Source organism: Hirundo rustica, chromosome 24, assembly GCF_015227805.2.
Source record: "Hirundo rustica isolate bHirRus1 chromosome 24, bHirRus1.pri.v3, whole genome shotgun sequence".
In the NCBI taxonomy this organism is placed as follows: Eukaryota; Metazoa; Chordata; class Aves; order Passeriformes; family Hirundinidae; genus Hirundo; species Hirundo rustica.
In genome coordinates, this window is record NC_053473.1 from 1,070,941 (window position 1) to 1,090,907 (window position 19,967).

Sequence of the window (19,967 nt, forward strand, 5' to 3'; positions counted from 1 at the left end):
AGGGGAAAACAGATCGGAGACTCCGCGGGAAGAGCGGGCTGTCCCTGCCCGCTCCAGCCTCCAGCCGTGCCCTGCTGCAGGGCACAGCGACTGCATTTGCACAAGGGACGCCGTCCCACCTCTGTCCCGCTGCGCTGATGTGGCATCTGTCACCATCATGTCCTTTCAAATGGGAGATCAGATCAGACCTGGAGAGGGAAAAGGGGCCCTGGGAATAAATGCCCATCCACCGCGAGGCTCCTCCCGCACCGCTCACCTCAGGCAGGATCTATCTCTCCTGCCCTAGGAAAGGGAACTCCTGCTTTCCGTGTCCTGAACTGCAAAGATCCAAATCAGGAGCATTTCTACCCACCCCAGACTTCACAGGAGTTGTGAGCTCGGTAGAGAGGTCTCCAATCCCTAAAACTACTCCCAGCATCCTGCAAAACAGCTCAGATTTCAACCCAGGAGTGTTTCTTACTAAGGCTCCCTTCCCAGGTTTTGCAGGAAGGCAACGACCACGGATGGGGTAGATGCTTTGACAGCTTGAGCCCCTCTGCTCTGTAGAGTCTGGGAGAGATGGAGGATGTTCAACGTGGAGAGAATGCCTTGGGGAGAACTTAGAGCCCCTTCCAGTTCCTAAAAGGACTCCAGGAGAGCTGGAGAGACACTTTAGGACAAGGGCCTACAGGGACAGGACAAGAGGGAACGGCTTCAAATTGTCAGAGGGCAGGGTAAGATGGGATATCGGGAAGGAATTCTTGGCTTCGAGGGAGGCGAGGCCCTGGCACAGGGTGCCCAGAGAAGCTGGGGCCGCCCCATCCCTGGAAACATTGAAGACCAGGAGCTTGGAGCAACCTGGGCTAGTGCAAGGTCTTCCTTGCACTGAGATGAGGCTTAAGGCCCCTTCCAACCCAAACCATCACGAGTCTATGATGTGTACAACTGCCCTGCCCTCTGCCACCCAGGAACAGAGCCACAGACACAGGACCAGGAGCCGACAGTACAGGAGATCACTTTATTGAATCCAATGGTGTTAGACAGACGACTGAGAAGAGACATGCCAGTTGGTGCGGGCAGTGTGGGCAGCAGGAGCTGACTTGGTGCAGGGCTGGATTTGTTTCTGTCTTTTCAGAATATCCTCAAGCCTTTTCCTGGCTTCCTTTTATGTTCCTTTTCAAATTTCTTTGAAGTAAAAACAACTAATCGTGGAAAGAGTCCAGATGGTGTTTGTTTGTTCCCTATGATTGTTCCCGCAGCTATGTACAACGTGGGGCTGGGTCTCAACATCAGGTATAAAATGGAGCGAGTTTACAAACGTGGAGAGTGCAAGGAAAAAGCAAAAACAGACAGGCGAGAGCAGTAGAAATCCGGACCAAAATCTTAAAGAGAAATTTAAAAAGTGCTATAAAACCCCTCGGCAGGAATACCATGCAGTTAAGAAACACAAAACCCAGTCAATTACACAGATAATCTAGAACAGGAATTTGTCCATTTCATCTTTTATTTAATTAAAAAAAGGTTGTTTGTGTTTAATAGAAAAAAGCTAAAATTGTAAGGTTCAGGCCACCAGGCAGCAGCAGCTCGAGGGGGCAGGAGGGTGAGGCGCTGGCATCGCCCACCTCCATCCCCTCAGGGAAACTCCCAGGGACTATGTGCACCTTTGGGGGCAACTGGCACCTCTGGAGGGGGCAGATACCCTTGTGGGGTGCCAGGCACCTCTGGGGACAGCAGGCACCGGGGGTAATGGGCACCTTTGGAGGTGGCAGGAGGATGAGTTAGTGCAATCCTTGGACCCCTTCCCTGGGGACAGAGGGACTCAGCCCACAGCCAGGGGCTGGCTCTCAGACATGTGCCAGCCTTGGGGACAAGAGGTGCTTGGTGTAAGCCAGGAAGAATCCATCAGGACCTGGCCCCTCCAGCCAGGTAACCCCAGCCAAGCCCCCACCATGCTGATCCCAGGGCCCACCTGCTGACACAGCCCTTCTCCTTCCCTTGGAGATTCCTCCTGGATCACAGCTCCTCCAGCTGCCAGGGCTGAGGTGATGGGATGAGGGGCAGCCCCAGCCTGGGGAAGGACAGGGCAAACCTGAAGGAGCCAGGCCAGGGGATACTCAGCAGTGGGGGACGGCTACAGTTTGGTCCAGGTTTGGGTGGCTCCCTGGAGGTGTCAGGAAAGAAAGCTCAGGCAAGGCTGCCCCTCCTCCCATGGGACTCCTCAGGGCACCCTGGCACAGGGCAGCCCCCAAAGGTGCATCGGTCCCTTCCCACCCTGGGCACCAGAGTCCCAAGGAGAGTGCGAGGGGCTGGAGGGGGCAGCTGGGTCCCCACTGCTGATCTCGAGTGGCTGCTGGGCCAGAGTCTCATACAATCAGAAAAGAAGTCAGCACAGCACAGTCATCACAGAGTACAAAAAAAAACCCAAAACCAGGGACAAGGCGCAGGGCCAGGCCCCCCCAACCCACACAGGGCGTTCCACGACGGATCTATGTACAGCAAATCCTCACGGCAGCAACACAAGAGAAGGCGAACAGAGAGCCCTAACGCCCAAGCCAGCATGGGGAGGAGATCCCGGAGATCCCCGCGGGAAGAGGCCGGGCTGGCCGGCCCCGGCGGCAGCAGGAGGCTGTCGGACAGACGGAGAAGTGGGAGAAGTGAGCACCATGGGGCGGCGAGGCGGGACACACCGGCCAAGAGCACCGAGGGCAGAGGTGGCGGCAGCCTCCGAGGGCACTGCGGGAGGTGCCCGTTGCAGAGGGGTGTGAGGAGTCCCTGAAGGCCACACCAGCTGTAGCACAGGGGGCTGAGGCTGCCCAGTCCCCAGCCTGGCAGAGTCTGGGGACAGGGTGGGCTCAGTTGATCTGGCCCTGGGGTCACCTCTCCTCCTATGTCTCTCCAGGGCCCCGGATGAACGTGGGGGTTGAGCTGGAGGGCAGCAGGGAGGAGGGGTCCCCCAGAGCACAAGTGGGCACAGGACAGGGGTGCAGACCACGGAGCAGCCATGGCTGGGGACAGGCCAGCAAGGGTGCTGCAGGCAGCAGTACCAGCTTGGACAGTGCCAGCACCTTCATTCCATCCCAGGCAAGCTGGCTTTGGGGACAGAGGGCACAGGAGCTGGAGCGGGTTGTGACAGCATTATCCCAAGCCCCACGTGCCCCCTTCCCGCACGGGCAGGTATTAAGGCACCACAGCAGCACCGGGGCTGACCCTCTCCACGGAGTCTGGCCTTCTGACAATGCGGGATAAGGCCAGGAGGACACCTGGCAGCCCCAGATGCCCCCAGAGCACCAACACAGACCCTGCCAGGCTGCAGGAAGGCACAGGGCCAGGGGGAGCAGGCAGAATGGGGAGCAACCCCAGGCTCATTGACCCACAGCCCCAGGCCTGGCAGCACCAAGGGGATGGGAGGCTGGTTGGGCCCCCCTCTACCAAGGGGACAGGGATGGCATCCAGCTGCCCAGGGATGGGGCAGCAGCAGCAGCCTCCCCAGGCCCCAGTACCTCAGGGAGGGGATGCCCTGTGGCACCCCAGGCTGGGGGGAGACACCGTCCCGATGCCCTGTGCCTTTGAGGAGGAGGGAGTTGCCATGTCAAGGGCTGCTCTGGGAGCCTCCTGCTGCCACCCACCTCCACACTGGCCTCCGAGTCCCATCTCAGCCAACCTGTGTGGTCCCAGGAGGTGAGTTCAGGGACTGGAGATCGTCCAGTGAGCACCAGTTTTGTGACAGAGGTGGTTTGAGTGGTGAAACCAACAGCTGCAAAAGAAACCAAAGGGGAAGGACACTGCTGCCAGGGAAGCAGTAGGCACCAGGCCACAGGCTCCAGGCCAGGAGAGCAAAGAACCAGAACAAAAAAAAGGGACCAAAGCAAAGTCTGGACTCGGCCAAAGGAAAAGGAGGCAACAAAATAAAATAAAGCAGGGGTTTTGGGCTGTCCTGGTCACAGTGGCTGCTGCGCATGTGGAACAGGGAATGCACAGAGAGCAGCAAGAGCCATGCTCCCCTTGGCTGGCACGGGGTGGGAGCTCCACAGTGGAGGCTCTCACGGCTTTGCCCGGCAGGCGCAGGGCGAGCCGGAGCCCCTCGTGCCCATGTGCTCATCCTGCAGCCCTGGCTCCTCCCGTGCCCCCAGCCGTGGCCCAGGTGGCTCCCGCGGGGTCCCTGCCCCACACAGGGGCCTTCCTGCAGCTCCCGGGAGCGGGGGCTCAGTCTCAGCAGTCGCCTTGGTCCCAAAGCCCAAGAGTTTGTAACAGAGACAGAAAAAACCAAGAAGAGAAACCAGGATTCTCCTACCCCCAGGGTTGGGAGGGGAGATGGCAACTCGTGCTCTTTCACAGACGAGCCGAGTTTCCCCAGGCTCCACCAGGACACGCCAGAGCCCTGCTCTTCTCCTTTCTGCTTGCTCGCCAGCCCCACGCTCCTGGATGCCAAAGGAAAAGGAGAGCAGCCCAGCAGCAGCTCCCCTCCACCTGGGCTGGCACTTCCAGGCCTCACAGAGTCGACTGCAGGTCGGGGTCCACCATGGTCTCACGGTCTGGAGACTCGATGTAGTTGGCGGCTTCCTGGAGCTTGAGCAGCATGGCCATCTGTGGGGACAGGAGGCCAGCAGGTGACTGGGGAGGCCACTTGGCCCTCCTTGCCCTCCCACACCAGCCCTGCGGGGAAGCTCCTTAGAGGGTAAAGCAAATCCCAGAGATGCTGCAAAATCCCCGCCTTGTGCCAGGATTTGGCCTCAGGCATAGGTGGAATGCTCAAGACTCAGTGTGCCAAAGCAGCATCAGCTGGTGTCACCTGTGGCAGCTGGTCAGCCAGCAGCCTCTCCAGGTGACACATCAGGAGATGTAGGAACACACGTGTGCCTGTCTGTGGCTTTGCAGGTGGACACGATACCTTGCGGAGTGTCACGTCATGCCCTTTCACTGGCATGTGACACCATGTGTCCTGGTGTGCAGCCCAACCTGCACCCACTGCTCCTCCCAGCAGCACAAAGTGTTTCTTTCTGCATCCCCAAATCAGGCCTTTTACACCGAGAATTAGCTGGGAAAGCGAAGCTCCACCCTGCTCTGCCACCAGCTCCTCCCAGCTTCCCCTGTGGGCCATAGTACCAGCGGGTCCGAGTCCAGGGAGCTGGGCGTGGTGTCCTTCACGGTGCGCTCCTCAGGGGGGGACACGGCGCTGTGGGGTCCCACGGTGGGTGGGGGCAGGTGGTACAGCTTGGACTGGTCCTGCTGCGCTGACGGCCAGGGCAGGGTGTCCCGCACCCACTCCACGGGATCCTCCCAGGCTGCCTTCTGCCCATGCACCTGTGGCAGGGAGCAAGTGGCAGCCACCTCCTCAGTACATGTCAGAGGCAGCAATGTGACACCCTGAGCCCCCCAGGACAGTGCTATGTCCCACAACAGCCACAGAGCACGGGGATTGACAGAGATGGCACCTGCACCCACAACCCCAGTGCCTCCTCTCTCCCCAGCCCACGATGGCTGCAGCAGTGTGTCCCTGCACTGGTTTGCGTTTCCATGTGCCAGCAGCACTGGCTACCTTGAGCCCATCTTTCGCCCCCTCCTGCAGGTAAGGGATGATGGAGTTGTTCCACAGGTCGATGAACCAGGTCCGGAAATCCTCAATTCCAATAGGGCAGGACAGAAAGAAGCAGGGACCTGTGGGGGAAGGCAGACAGTGGAAATGGGAGCTGGGTCTCCCTCTTCCAGTCACTGGGCCCAAGGCTCACAGCACTGAGGAGGGCATACCTGGCTGGCAGGGAACAGTCACTAGGCACCATCCACCTGCACAGCAGGCAGACAGCATCCCCCAGGCAAGGAAGGGGGCTGCCAAGTTCAATCTATCCCCCAAAAGCCTGGTGAGGCATGGGGGATCCACCTGGGAAAACACAGCTCTTCCATGCCCAGGGAAGGGTGCTGGGAGGACTGGCAGCCTTGGCTGACACCCCTAGTGACAGCTCCCAAAGGAACAAAGACCACCCAGGGAAGAGCAACACTTGTATGCATCACCCCCCAGCTGTGCTTTGTGGGACTGGAAGACACAGGGAACACGTCAGCCCCCCGAGCTCCCCTGGGAGGGTTTGGTCCCAGCCCCCAGGGCTCCTCACAGCCCAGGGCAGAGGAGGAAGGTGAGGCAAGGCCGTACCGATGAGGAAGTCAGATGTGCTGTGTTTTTCCAGAAAGGTGTGCAAATGGTACCAGAGCTTGGGCACCCAGTCCAGCACCCGCAGCAGCTCCTCCTTGTTGGCGTTGATGTCCGTGTCCGACTCCAGCAGCTTCCGCCGCAGGTAGCGCACCAGGAAGCCGTTGGCCGGCTCCACGTTGTTGGAGAAGGTCAGCATCCTGGGGAAGGACTTCGGTGGTCAGGGCTGGGTCTTCACACAAGTTGCCCAGCTCCCTAACACACCCTTGGGGTCCTCCTTGCATCCCCACCCTGCATTTTCCTGAAGCTGGGGATCATCAGGTCCTTCTGGGATGGCAGGGACAGTCCTAATCCTGGGGGATTAGGGGACAGTCCTGGGGCTCAGTCCTAATCAGGGCTCCCAGTCATAGGATGTGACCACAGAAATGCCCAGGTGCAAGTGATGGCTTCTGTTCCCCTCGACCCCACAAGGCTGATCCCCAAGGAATGCCCAGGGTTTCCTACCTGAAGCTGAGATGGAGGCCGTGGTTTGGGGTCATCTTCACAGGCTGGTTGGTAGTGCCAATGATATACGGGCTGAGTGAGTGACAGAGAGAAAAGATTCATGAGAAAAAGCCTCTGAGTCACCCGCGCCCAAGGCAGAGCTGATCTGGGCACAGCAGACATGTACGGCCTCATCCCCACAGTGCAGCGACCTCGGTGGGAGCAGCGGGGAGCACGTGTGTGCCACGGGGCTGCGCTGCAGGGGCGCAGAGGGGCTCTCACCATTTGTGGTACTTGCAGGTGAGCGCACCGTTGACGAGCTCGCTGATGGAGCCCGCCTCGCTGAGGTCGTCCAGGAGGATCACCAGCGGCACGTCCGCCGTGCCCGTCTCCCGGTCGATCTGGTTGGCCAGGTTGGACAGGTACAGCTGTAGATCCTGGAACAAACAGGCCGGGTGTCACGTGTGGGGCCGCGGCGTGACGGCCATGGTGACCACGGGGACACTGCTGCGGGCCCTCACCTTGCAGGACTGCTGGTGCATGTTGAAGGTGCTGACGATGCCCTCGGTGATGTCCCGACCCGAGCGCTCCACCAGGTACTCGGCCAGGCGGTTGGTCAGGTAGGTCTTGCCGGTGCCACTGGGCCCCGAGAGGATGAGGCGGCGGTGCTTCAGCAGGAGGCTGATGTAGTGCTGCATCATGGGCTTGGGGATGAGCGTTTCGAACACCAGGCTGTCCACGCACTTCTCTTTCAAGCCTGCAGGCAGGGGAGGGCTGCTGAGGGTCCCACTCACACCCTGCAACACCCTGAGACAGCAGGGACACGGCACACTGACCTTTGAGCGTCACGACGACGCTGGTCAGGCCCCGGCGGCAGAGGGGCAGCTCCGGCGGCTCCGTGTCCAGCACACGCTTGATGTGGCTGATGCTGTAGCCGTAGACGGACTCGGTGCTGAGCCCCAGCGTGGATGCGGGATCCATCTTGGTGATATAATCCTACATGGAGAAGGACGGGGCTGTCAGTGCCCCTGAGGGCTGGCAGAGAGCAGCTCCAAGAGAGCTGGGGAGGACCTGGGCCAGGGAATAGCAAGTGTCAAAGGACGGCTCTCTAAAGAGTGTTCTTCACGCTCTTACCTTGAAGACCTGGCAGACAGCCTCATCCAGCATCTTCCAGTCCACCTTCCCGCTCACCTTGGTCCACCCCAAGAAAAACTCCTGCTGCTTGAGGTCCTAGGAGCCAAGGCAAAAGTGTGCAGTGCTGCAGCACCTCACCCAGCCCTGGGAGGCATCCTCTGCCCCTTTGTCAGGGCCATGACACGGTGACAGGTCAGGCTCCCCAGACAGCCCACACTTACCCCCTTGATGATGTGCTGGGGCGGCATGCGCACCACAATCCGCAGCGTCAGCTCATCCTTCTGCGTGCCGGCGCTGACAGCATCCATGGGGGACACGTCTGGGGATGGAGCAGTGAGGCTGTGCTGGCCAAAGCTGAGCCACCAGGCCTGGCCATGCCCAGCCAGAGACAAATCCTGCTGTGGCTGACGGCGGCACCGGCAGCACGACAGACCCCCTGCTCGCTCAACGTGCTGCTGAACAATGCCACCACAGACACTCCACCCTATCCCAGCCCTTCCCCATGTGCCAGCAGCTCTATCACCCCTACCTGCATCCCCCAGGCTGGGGCTGAAGGCGTGGCCAAGGGTGAGACCCAAGGAGCGCCGTGGTGAAGAGGAGGCCAATGTGCTTGTGACATGGCTGGGAACAGAACCTGGCACTGCTGAAGGCCCTGGGGCCACCTTGAGACGGTCATTCTCGGCCTTCAGGAGATCCACCTCCAGCTGGGGCAGAACAAGGTAGGGCACAAGGTAAGGAGCTGTACGCCAGCAGCACCCTGGGGTTCAGCACAGTGGTGAGATGCAGGGACTGTGGGAACCCTGGTACTGAGAGCAGACAGGCTGCTGGCAAGGCTCCTCACCTGCATGTTGTGCATGGTCTCCCGCAGCTGCTCCAGCTGGTGGGCTGAGTTGAGGGCCTCCAGGCGGATGTCCGTCAGCTTCATCTCCTTCTCCCACAGCTCCGACCGCAGCTCTGACACCTCCTTCTTCTCAGGCTCGCCCTCGCTGTGGGCCTGCAAGAGCCTGGGCCAAGGGAGAGATAAGATCTTGCACGTGTCTCTGGCAGCAGCCTGCAGCCCCTGCCACCGGCCCTCCCTGGCCACACGTACTCAGCCGTGTCGATGCCCACTGAGGAGGATGTGGAGGACTTGATGGAGGGCGAGGCAGTCTCTGTGGAGCCATGCTGTAGCTTGGGGGAGGAGGGGGCTGACGAGTCTGGCGTGGCAATCTCCTCAATGTCCGAGTAGGACGATGCTGATTTGGGGCCCTTCTTGATGCTGAAGGCCTTGTTGAAGGAGCTGCGTAGCTACAGGAGAGGGAAACTTCTTGTTAGAGACAGTCTGAAGCGCAGCCTCGCAAGCAGAGAGCTGGCCTGGTCCTGCCCTGTCTGTCCAGGACGCACAGACAGTCTCAGCTGGGACCAGTACAACCACCCATCACAGAGGCAGCACCACCACCATGCTGGGAAAGGCTGCAGCCTGATCCTGCTCTGCTGGCACAGCAAATCGATGGGGTGCACAGCCCTTAGGACAACACTCACCCTAGCCCAGACAGCACCAGAGCCCCAAGAGTGGGACCCATGTCCTGGTCAGGATGTCTCCCAGCCCTGCTCCCCACCATCACCTACACCAGGCTGTTCAGGCATGGCAGCAGCACCCTGGTCCATCAAGAAGGGCCAATCCATCCCCACATTCACCCCACCACAGCCATTTCAGCAAGAGGCATTTATTTACACAGATGTCCCTTGCTCCAGCCACTGCAGAGCCAGGGTCCTACCCCACACCTTCCTCTGCCCCATGGATCCTGCTGGAGCACAGAGGGGCAGCCAGCCCTCCACAGAGCATGCTGGTGTCTCATCCAAGCATGCAGCATGCACACAGCACACACAGAGCAGCAGGTGGGTGAGCAGCGGGCTGGGGCCAGGGAGGGGATGGACACCGCACAGGGACCAAACTGGACCCAAACTGGGTCCAATCAGCCAGTGGGAGAGCTGCAGGACAGGTACCCTGGGCTCACAATGTGTACCCTGGAGTGCCAGGGCCTGCTCCAAGGGAAGGCGGAAGAAAGAAGGGATGGAGAACATGCAGGATCTGTCCAAATCCCCACAGGCACCAGCAGACTGCTCCAGAGTGTCCCCAAAAGCAAACCCATTGCATTTCAGTGTAAACAGGGCAGCTATCCAGCTCTGCTGATGGTGGAAGCAGGAAAGCACTGAGACCTATGCGGGTTCTGGCAGGGACAGAGCCACTTGACACCACATCAGGCAGCCCTGGAGAGGCAGAGATGGGCAGTGCACCCCAGTGCCCTCAGTGACACTGGCAGGGCTGTACCGAGGTCCCCATCCCAAAAGGTCCAGTTACAGGAAGTCAGGAGAGCGCTTGCCTTCCCTAGGCAAGATGGGACTGTTCCCATCCATGGGACAGGTCCCATCTGAGCCTTTCCGGCTGCCCCTGGCAGTTCAACCCCCTCCTTGTGGGTGCATATTTATCCTTAACATCAAAGGAAGCAGGCAAGGTGGGCACAGCCTGGCTGGGGACTTAGCATGGCCTGTGGTGGGGTTAGTGCCAGTGGGATGGATGGGATGGGGAGTGTATGAGCACCGTCCCATGAAATGGAGCAAGGGCCCTGGCTGGGCACAGCACGTGTGGATTGGACAGCGTGGGACTTACCTCATACACCTGGAAAAAAAGGGTTGAAGTCAGCATAGGGGGAGAGAAACAAAACAAAGCAAGACTTAATCACACATCCAGCTCAGAGCTGCCTGGTGTAGGGAAGGGGCTGCCTGGCTGAGGGGTCAGCCCTCCACATCATCAGAGCCTGCGTGCGCAGGAGGGAGACATGGGGGAATACACAAGGAAGCAGGCATGCGGGGCCAGGGCTGGGAAACTCCCGAAGGGGCTGGAGAAGCCCCAGCTGACAATTCAAGACACAAATCCATGGCAGTTACGCTCTCCTCACCAATGCTGTCCCCAGGGGACACGGGGCACCGACACTACAAGGCCAAGGCAGACAGACAGCAGCTGGTTTGTGGGGCTGACCCCGAGCAGACCCTGCCAGTGGCTCCCCAAGCCCCACTTCTCCTGCCAGTGCCCCATCCAACCCACCCAGCTCTTCTTCTTCTTCTTCTTGGCGTCAGCATCCTTGCTGCTGCCGATGCTGGAGTGGCTGGTGATGCTGTTGAGGCTGGAGATGCTGTCGGAGGAGTTCTGCCGCTTGATGCGCAGCTCTGGGGTTTGCCAGAAAAGCAAGAGAGATTGGGAAAGGAGGGATCAGTCACCTGCAACCATCCCAACACCAGACCACCCTATGGTCCCCCCTCCCTACACCCAATCCCTCGTCCTACCCAACACCTCCTGAGCTCTTGGAGCCACCTTGTAACAATGACTCAGGGCTCAGACACCACATGGGCACTGCCAGAGAGATGCCCAGGGCACATATCACCCTGTTGCTGTCCCAGGCCACCTCCCTGACAGCCCTTTGCCCTCACACTGGGGTTTTGGGGCTATAAACAGCACTTATGGGAACAAAGTCAAGATCAGCAGGCAAAACTGGCTGTTGGCAAAGAGCCTGGCAAGGAGGTCTCCCAAAACTGACAAAATACCATTCTTCTACATGCCAGCACTGTGACTTCCCATGGTGACAGCTCTGGCTGTCCATCCCTGGTTTCAGATGCTCAAAGATCCCAGGTGGGGAAAAACTGCTGCCCTGGGCACCCTGCCTCCAGAGGAACTTCCCCAATGAGAGGGTGTGTCCTGGGGCCCTGTGCCAGTCCCACCAGGAGCATCCCAGCTCAGGAAGGGCTGCAGAGTCATGCCTTACCTTTGGGGGTGACATCAGTGCCGTTTAGAGCACCCTGGATCACAGCCTGGGCCTCTGAGTTCTTCTTCTTCAGGAAGTCAATGGTCTCTCGCAGGTCCAGCAGCTCTGTGTCCTGGGGCAGCAGAGTTGGGAGCCATGGAGTGCATCCCGATGGTGGAGAGGCCACCCCAAGAGCACCCTTGGGGCAACCAGCCCAGTCCAGCACCCCCCAGCCCCACTGAGCACCGCGGTACACTCACCTTCTCCTCGGCGGTCTCAGCCAGGTGCCGCAGGCGGGACGTCATGCTCACCAGGCTCTGCTCAAAGGCCGCCACCAGGTTGGCCTGGGAGAAGTGGAGAGAAACGGGTGAGCCCCTACATTTGGGTGAAAACCCACGGACAGGTGAGCACCCACGGCCAGGTGCGGGATGCAAAAGGCTGAAGAAGAAATCGGGGCTTCCGTGGGCACATCCAGCACCAGCCCTGTGCCCTGCACAGATGGAGCAGGGTGCCCCACAGGGGCTCCCATGGGGACTCACGTTAGCAGACAGCTGGGACGTCAGCGTGGCCACCTTCTCCTGTGAGGACTCCAGCTCGCGGCGCAGCTTGCGGATTTGCTACGGGGAGAGAGCGGAGAGATGAGAGGGGCCGGGCACTCACCCTCACTGGGGGCAGGGGCAGGCGTGAGCAGAGGGTGTGGGCTCACCTCAGACTGCATCTTCTCCTCAGCCTGGCAGCGTGAGAGCAGAGAGGGACAGACAGACAGAGGCAGGCAGTCAGGGGGGCAGCAAGGTACAGACAGGCTCAGCGCCAGGCAGAGGCATGCACAGAGCCCCCCCAGCCCCACCCAGACCCCCCAGCCATGCAAAGAAGCGCAGCATGGAAGCAGCTCTTACGGAGGAGTAGGTGGAGGACGCGCTGGAGGCCAGGGACAGCACCGATCCATGAACTGCAACACAGGAAAACCCAAGGTGTCAGGGTGCCCTGGAGAGCAGCACCCAGGGGCTACAGGTCAGGGCACAGCTGGCAACTGGGCTCTCAGGGATGGAGGGCTCTGAGGCGGCCTTGGGGAGGGACAGGGTGGGATGGCAGCTGCTCAGCACTGCCCATTTCTCAGTGCCTGCCTGGTGGCCTCCCTGGGCACACAGCAGGGAACACCCTCCACCTGCATGCTCCTCTCTGGGGAACCTGGGGGCTCTGCTGCCCTCCCTGTGTGGTTGGATCCCCTCCTCCCCAGTGTCACACAGACGGGGGGCAACCCAAGGACACTGAGTACCCACGGGGGTCAGGGCAGACCCAGGGCTGATGCCAGCACGGAGTCCAACAGGCTCCTCAGCGTTGCTGTCCCTGCTCTGGTGACAAAAACGGGACACACCAACCCATCCAACAATGGCATGGCAGCACCAGAAGGAAGGGACAAGGGTGCAGGGAGCCCCACCAACCCTCTGCAGCCTCCTCTGCCAGGGCAGGAGCGCAGCACACTCTCACCATCATCCACAGGGTCCCGGAAAGAGCCCGAGCGGATCATGCCCTTGGGCTTGTCGGCCAGGGAGAGGGTGCTGCCCATCTGGGAGGTGCTGTACAGCTCGAAGGTGGAGTCGTGGGTGGGGATGCTGTTGGAGCGGGTGATCCGCGGGGCTGAGGTGGCAGTGGGGCTCACTGCAAGGAGAAAGCGGGGAGGAGGCAGGGTCAGACTCACACTGGGGACCTGGCATCAGGATGGGGAAGCAGGACTGGGAGCCATCCACGAGAGCTGTGATGCAGCGAGGAAGCAGGATTGTGGTCCCAAAGCAGGGAGGGGCCAGGGAAAGCTAAAAGGCAGGTTGATGCTGGGAAGACCTGGACACCAGCACCAAGGTAATCACAGGGCTGAAAAACAAATCCATTGCTCCAGGGCCAAGTGGGTACCACTACACCATGGCCCAACACCTGCAGGTGCAGGAGTGGAGCCTGCTGCCCCAACCTGTCTGCCTGGACCCTCCAAACCCTCCAGGAACATGCATGTCCTGGTCAGATCAGGGCAGGGTTTACCCCTTTGCCCTGCCAGGCACCCCCAGAGGAGCAGTTATGGCCTGAGGTCCAAAGATGGATGAGATGCCCTGAAGCAGAGGTGATGGACACCCCTGGCCCAAATCCAGCACCCGAAGCACCGGGTGCTGGTGGTGTCAAGGAGACAAGCAGAGCCCAGGGGAGCACCAGCACATCACATGGGGAGCACGGGGAGCAGGAGGGAAGGGCCGGCAGCGGAGGGCACTGACCAATGCTGGTGAGCGGACCCTTCCCGACCAGCGCCATGGGGAGGGCGGGGGGCGAGGGCAGCTCCTGCTGCTCGTCCGACTCCGGGAGCCCGCTGACTGCGTGCGAGTGGCGCCGCTCCTTGGCCTCCTCCTGGGAGTGGAGCTGGTACCTGGGGAGCCGCAGAGAGGCACAGTAAAATCGACCAGCATCGTGCAGCTCCTGCCCACCCCACTGCAGCCCGGCTTCCCTTGCTCAGGGGCACTGCCCTGCAAAGTCCCCCCCTTCCCGCCCCAGCAACATCCAAAAGTGATTTGGGTTCTTTTACCTCAACCCCTTCTTGGGCAGCGTGTTCCTGTCACGGTTGGCACTGGAAGGGAAGGAAAGATCAGTGACATTCCTGCACAGACTAGGGAAGGAACCACGGGGATTTAGCTGCAAACCAGTGAACTTTTCCCTAAAAATGTAGCAGGAAGAGACTCTGAAGCAGGCAAAGGACATGGAGGAACAGCGGGGAGCGATGTGAGCCCATGAAGGTGCCGCAGTAGCCTAACAACCTCCTTCCAGCCATACCTGTCCAGATGTGTGAGCCGGGGGCTCCCACTCCAACCCAGCTCTCCTGCCTCTTCTTCCTCTTCCTCCTCTGTGCTGGCAGGGGGTGCAGCAGCAGGGGTGGGGGTGGTGGTGCTGCCCCCTGAAAAGGCACTGGGCAGGCTCATCGGCATCTGCAGGGATTCCATGCTGCGGTGAAGGCCAGAGAGCTTGGGGTACATCCTGCCCTCCTTGGGGACACTGAAGCCACCCATGAGCTCCAGGCCCTGGGAGAAGCTCGCTGAGTTGATGTTGAGGATGGGGGCAGGGCTGGGGCTGAAGCAGGGTGTTAGGTGTGCGCCGGCCGGGTGCAGCTCCTGGAGCTTGGCAGCATGTGGGGTGTGCAGTTCGCTGGAGGAGGGCAAGTCCAGACTATTGGAGTTAACCTTGTCCAAGTTGGCCAGCGAGGGAGGCTTCACATAGGTCTTGGCAGCTCTGGAGGGGGCAAGTGGGTAAGGAAATAGATGAGACTCAGGTACTGGTGCTGGGCACAGCTGTGCCAGGCACCTTCTGCCCTCAGAGGTGGAAGGACCATACCTGAGAGGTGTAGGGGGCAGCTCGGCCACCTTGGTGGCTGGCGGGAGGTTGGCCTGGGCTTTTGGGGTGCTCTCAGGTGAGCTGGCACTCTTCAGGGTGCTGCACTCAGAGTCAAGTGCCACTGCCTTGGCCTTGGCCTTCTCCTTCTCGCGGTCTGTCTGGTTCACAGGGGCCGGCGTGCCACGGCCGGTGCCAACCTTGGATGGCTCCTTGAGCCGTGACACTGAGATGCCACCCTGCTTGGTGCTCAGCAGGCTGGGGTCAATGCTGCTGCTGACCGGCCGGGCTGCGCTGCGGCCCCCGGTCACACTCATGGAGCTGGACTTGGCCGGCCGGGGCAGGCTGCGGTACTGGATGTTGGAGCGAGCCCCTGGTGCCAAGAACCCAGGCTCGGGGGCATTGGAGACATCGAGGCTTGTTTTCCTTCCACTGACTGGCTTAACAGGGATGCCAGAGCTCTTCTGGATCTTGCCAAGCGTGGCCGAGCCCCCAGCCTGCATGACAGTGGCTGTGCCGGTGGCAGGAGCTGGTTTCTTGTAGCCAAAGGAGCTGGAGGATGAGGGGCGAGCAAGCCCTGACGGCGGCTTCTTGGCGTCCGTGGTGCGGTCACGGCCGGCATCGGAGGAGGAGCGCTGCAGGCCTGTGTTCTTCACCGACAGTTTGCTCTTGTCAGTGGCTTTGGTCTCTGGCTTGCCTGGTGGCAAGAAAGGACAGGTTAGTGTCTCTGGAGGCTTCGGGGACATTTGGAAGTGAACAAGCCCAGACAGGACACAGGCACCAGAGATGCAGGGATGTGACGGAGAAAGGACATGCCAGACCCTTGGTGCACTTGGACCCCTCAGCCTGGTGTGTGGACGTGAGACCATGGGGCAGGCTGCCTGCAGCCCACAACACAGCCCTGCCTCCCCTTCCAGCCCACACCCAGCTCCCGTGTCTGAGCACAGCCACAGGCCATCCCATGGCCCACACGCTTGGGGAAGGCACACAAAGACACCACCCAACCTTCTCCCCATCAAAGGAGCTGGACCCTCCCCAAACTGTTTTTTACCTGCCACTTTGAGGGCGCTCTGGGCTGTGTGGGTGATTGGGGAGGTCACAGCCACTGGAGGAGTCTTGCCCTTCTTGAGGGAGCCCGGGGTGCCCAGGCTGACAGGCTTCTTAAGCTCACCACCCTTGGGCCCCTCCTCGCCACCCTCCGAGGGCTCCCGCCGCCACTTGGAGGAGCCATGCTCCATCTTGAGGCTGCTGCTATCGTAGTCGAGCTTCTTGGATGCCTTCTCGTCTCCCTCCCCGTACCAGGTCAGTCCGCTCTCCGCCAGTGAGCGCTTCTCTGAGTCCGTGCGCAGCTGGGGGCAGAGCAGAGTCAGGGGCACTCCGGGCACCCACCCCAAACCCATCCCCAGAGAACATCAGCTGGGAGAAGGACGCAGCAGACACACTGTGCCATCCTTGTTTCCTCACACTGGCACCCTCCACACCCTCTTTGCCACTGGGGTGGTGGCAGGAAAGCTGGGAGAGGTGCTGGAAAGGGTCCGGGTGCCACTGGCACCTACCGCTATGGCCGAGTTCCTGCGCGAGGCGGTGGGGGTGGAGGGCAGGGAGTTGAGCGAGGAGCTGGCATTGAACTCCTCCGAGCTGAGGTTGTCAGAGGCATCGCTGAGGCCACTGCTGATGGAGCTGCTCTCATCCCAGCTGCGAGGGAGACACAGCATCAGACCCCTGCTCAGCCCAATGGGTCCCACCACCCACGGGATCTCCCTGTTCCAGGGGATGCCAGGGCAAAAACCAGCTCCTGGTAGTGCCCATGGCAGGGATACGACATGCAGGGCCCAGGGCTGGCTTCAGCCCAGCCTGGGCTCGTGTTCCTCTGGCACATGAGCGTCAGTGACCCTGCTTCTCCCCATTTAAGGCTCTGTGGAGCTTTGGTGGGGATGGAGGGATGCCCACAGCTCAGGGAAGCCAGCACCCACACCACAGGGCTGGCAGCGCCACAGCTGGCAACAAGCCCCCAGCAACCTGCTCTGACCCTGGAGGCAGGTCGGGATTGTCAGAAAGGGCAGGACTGCTGGAATAAACCAACCAAACACCCCACAACATTCCACCCTTCCTGGGGTGGTCCCCACCCACTGCACCCTACTGCCCCTCTCCAGCCCCCAGCGGCAGCAAGTCTGGGATCTGCTGCTGTGCTGAGGTGGCTGCTCCGTGCCAGGGCTCAGCCAACTGTGCAGAAGCCCATCTGCAGGGCCATCAGTCAGCACCACACCGGGGCAGCAGCTGCCTGGGTGCCCCAAGGGCACAGCTGGTTCCACAGCACGGGGCTGTGCCCACGGTGATCTGGCACTGACAGGCATGGAGCACCTTCCAGAAGGATGAGCACGGCACCTTTCAGGTCAGCAGCTGAGTAGGTCAGTGTGGCCTCGCAGCCTCCAAGTTCCTGGGAGAGGCTGGGGGAGACAACACTGGAACGGGCTGCCCTGTCACTGAAATGTTCAAGGTAAGGTTGGATGGAGATTGGAGCAACCCTGTCTAGCAAGGAGTGGCACAAGATGAATTTTGAGGTCCCCTCCAACCCACACCATGATTCTGTGACAAGGTGTAGGAATGGGGCGCAGAGCTGGGAGCTGCAGCCAGCCCCAGTCCCTGCAAGAGATGCCTGTTTCTCTACATCAGGGCCACAGAGGTGCAAGTGAAGCCCAGCAAACACCAGAGCCCCAAGAGCAGTGGCAGAGCAAAAGCAACAGTCACCACCATCCCCATCCGATGCCCAGAGCTCAAGAAAGAGCAACAAAGGCAGCTCCAGCACCGTAAGACCTGCACTGCGTGTCCTGCTCTTTCCATCGGGGAGAAGTTCATCAGAGACTGGCCAGAGCCAGGATGGACACAGCCCAGCCCCCTGTGCCCCCACAGCAGCTTCTGGGACAGAGCCAGCAGGTGCTGCTGCCCGGGAAGGGGTTTCAATAGGATCATGCACTCAGGATGTGCTGCTGAGCTCCTCAGCTCCAAGGAATGTCTCACCACCAGCCCTATGCCTAGGGTGAGTTCCCACTGGGATGAAAATCCCCACCCCGGAGCTTGCAGCAAAGCTCCTCTCCCAGCCTGGCATCACCTGGCAGAGGGCAGTGCCAGGAGTGAGGCCAGGCTTTGTAGGACTATGTCCTATGGTAACACAGCTGGGGCCACATGTGGTGCTGGATGTCTGTGTGGCTTTTGGGGCCAGGCAGGGACACCCCAAACACTCTCCCAGCCATGCATGCAACACCCCCACTGCCCCAAGTATCCAAAGAGTCACTGAGAAAGGGGCACTGAGTCAGGGGTTAAGCCAAGGCAGGAGGTGACTCCAAATCCTCCTCAACAGCTCTGTGCCAAGAAAAGACAACACGGAAGGTCACATCCCAAAATCACTAAAACCATGGGGTGAGGCTGGGGAGCCAGCTGAACACTGGGAGGGTGTCTCTAACTCTCTTATAGGGCACACAGCCAGTGCACCAAACTGGTACGTGTATGCCATAGGCAGCACAGCAAGGAAAGCCTCAACCACAGCACCAGTGGCCCTCCAGCAAGCACAACGTCCCAGAGCACGGCCGAGCACCTCGAGTGCCCCCCTGAACCCACAATCGGGGGGCAGCCATGTCAGTGTCAAACTGACCCCTGCTTTGTGCTCCATCCCCTCCATCTTACCCAGAGCCATTCCCAGCTCCTGCAGACGATCCCGCACCGAACCCACCCGCAAGCAGCCCCGCGGCAGCAGCCGGGGATGCTCAAGGGCAGCGCGTCCGTCCTGCTGCGCTCCGCGGCGCCGGCGGGCGGACGGGACCCGCTGAGGACGGGACGGTCCGGCACGGCCTCGGGGATGAGCACCCTGGCCCCAGCCCCGGCGCGGGGAGGCGGCTGCAGCGGTAGGGAGCGGGGGATGGATCCGGACCGCGGCGCGGTGCGCGGGGATGCTCCGCTCCGCTCCGGCCGCGCCCCGACTCGGAGCCCCGCGCTCGGCAGCCCCGGGGTCAGTCCCGACCTCCGGGGACACCGGAGCCCCGGGAGCCCCGCGGAGGGTCGGCCCGGCCGTATTGCAGGTGCGGGGCGGGGGCCGGGGCGGAGGATGGGAAGGCCCGTGGGAGCCGCCCCGATGTCGCGATGCCGGGGTGCCGGGCGCGGCCGCGCTGCCCCGAACCCCCCCTTTCCTCCCCCCCCCCCCCCGGCAGCGCGGCCGAGACAAAGCACCGCCCGCGGAGCGGCCCCGGGGCGCGGGGCTTTGTCTGCCGGGCCCGAGCTCCGGCCGCGGCCCCGCCCGGTGCCGGCGCGGTGCCCGTTCCCCGGCCGTGCCGTACCTGCTGGCCAGGCGCGGGGCGCGGCGCGGCCTCCCCGCCCGCAGCATCGTGCTGCCCGCGACGCGGCGCGGCCCCGCCGGGCGGGCGAGAGGGGCGGGGGGCGGCGGGACCGCCCCGCTGCCCGCGCCTTAAAGCGACAGCGGCACCGGACCCCCTCCGCCGTCCTTCGGCCCCTCCCCGTCCCCGCCGGCACGGGCCCGGGTCCCGGCTCCCAGGCCCCGCCCGCCCCAGCCCCACGGCCGTGTCTCCGCATTCTGCGTCCCGGCCCACGGCCCCGACCCCTGTCCCTGGTGTCCCCTAGCGTCGCCCAGATGCCCGCAGAGCTCTCAAACCACTATTCGCATTCCCAAACGCAGCACCAGTGACCTCCCAGGCCAGCCCACAATGTGATACCAGAGGCTGCTCCTCAGTACAGGGCCTGGAACCAGGGCCCCCCAAACTGCCCTGTTCTCCCTCCCCAGAGAAACCACCTCCCCGACGTGTGTCCCACTGTGTGGTGCCGGGACAGCTGGTCCCTGCAACCCCGGCGCTCGTCCCCGGAAAGGACACCCATGCCTGCCCTGCTCTGCCTTTCATTGACCAAAACCCCTACTTTTGTCCCTTTTTTCTTTCTCTCTCGCATCTCAGCAAGAGCCATGCTGCAGGGTACGGTCCTCACACACCAGGGACAACTTCATCAGCCCGGCCACAGAGGGCAGAGAGTTAACTGCAGCCTTGGCAAGATAGAACCCATCCCTGCAGGCTGGGAAATAAGTAATTCCTTCC

At 61.4% G+C, this 19,967-nt stretch overlaps 1 protein-coding gene across 3 annotated transcripts in view; it reads right to left on the minus strand.

Annotated features, from left to right (window-relative positions):
• Positions 1-983: 983 nt before the first annotated feature.
• Positions 984-19,967, minus strand: part of NAV1 (neuron navigator 1) — a 75,100-nt gene continuing 56,116 nt past the window's right edge. For 2 of the 3 annotated variants that reach the window (XM_058423453.1, XM_040085451.2), the window contains 26 exons: positions 16,431-16,569; positions 15,926-16,223; positions 14,878-15,571; positions 14,323-14,775; positions 14,078-14,119; positions 13,773-13,921; positions 13,003-13,173; positions 12,411-12,463; positions 12,221-12,244; positions 12,054-12,131; positions 11,775-11,858; positions 11,536-11,647; positions 10,821-10,942; positions 8,826-9,022; positions 8,577-8,739; positions 8,265-8,439; positions 7,957-8,054; positions 7,736-7,831; positions 7,438-7,597; positions 7,123-7,358; positions 6,884-7,038; positions 6,623-6,694; positions 6,122-6,318; positions 5,516-5,634; positions 5,083-5,280; positions 984-4,563 (listed from right to left, as the gene is read on the minus strand). In XM_058423453.1, coding sequence (XP_058279436.1) covers positions 4,468-4,563; positions 5,083-5,280; positions 5,516-5,634; positions 6,122-6,318; positions 6,623-6,694; positions 6,884-7,038; positions 7,123-7,358; positions 7,438-7,597; positions 7,736-7,831; positions 7,957-8,054; positions 8,265-8,439; positions 8,577-8,739; positions 8,826-9,022; positions 10,821-10,942; positions 11,536-11,647; positions 11,775-11,858; positions 12,054-12,131; positions 12,221-12,244; positions 12,411-12,463; positions 13,003-13,173; positions 13,773-13,921; positions 14,078-14,119; positions 14,323-14,775; positions 14,878-15,571; positions 15,926-16,223; positions 16,431-16,569 — 4,381 coding nt within the window. In that variant the 3' untranslated portion in view covers positions 984-4,467. The remainder of the gene's footprint in view (positions 4,564-5,082; positions 5,281-5,515; positions 5,635-6,121; positions 6,319-6,622; positions 6,695-6,883; positions 7,039-7,122; positions 7,359-7,437; positions 7,598-7,735; positions 7,832-7,956; positions 8,055-8,264; positions 8,440-8,576; positions 8,740-8,825; positions 9,023-10,820; positions 10,943-11,535; positions 11,648-11,774; positions 11,859-12,053; positions 12,132-12,220; positions 12,245-12,410; positions 12,464-13,002; positions 13,174-13,772; positions 13,922-14,077; positions 14,120-14,322; positions 14,776-14,877; positions 15,572-15,925; positions 16,224-16,430; positions 16,570-19,967) is intronic. The other variant, XM_058423454.1, reaches the window with a different exon arrangement.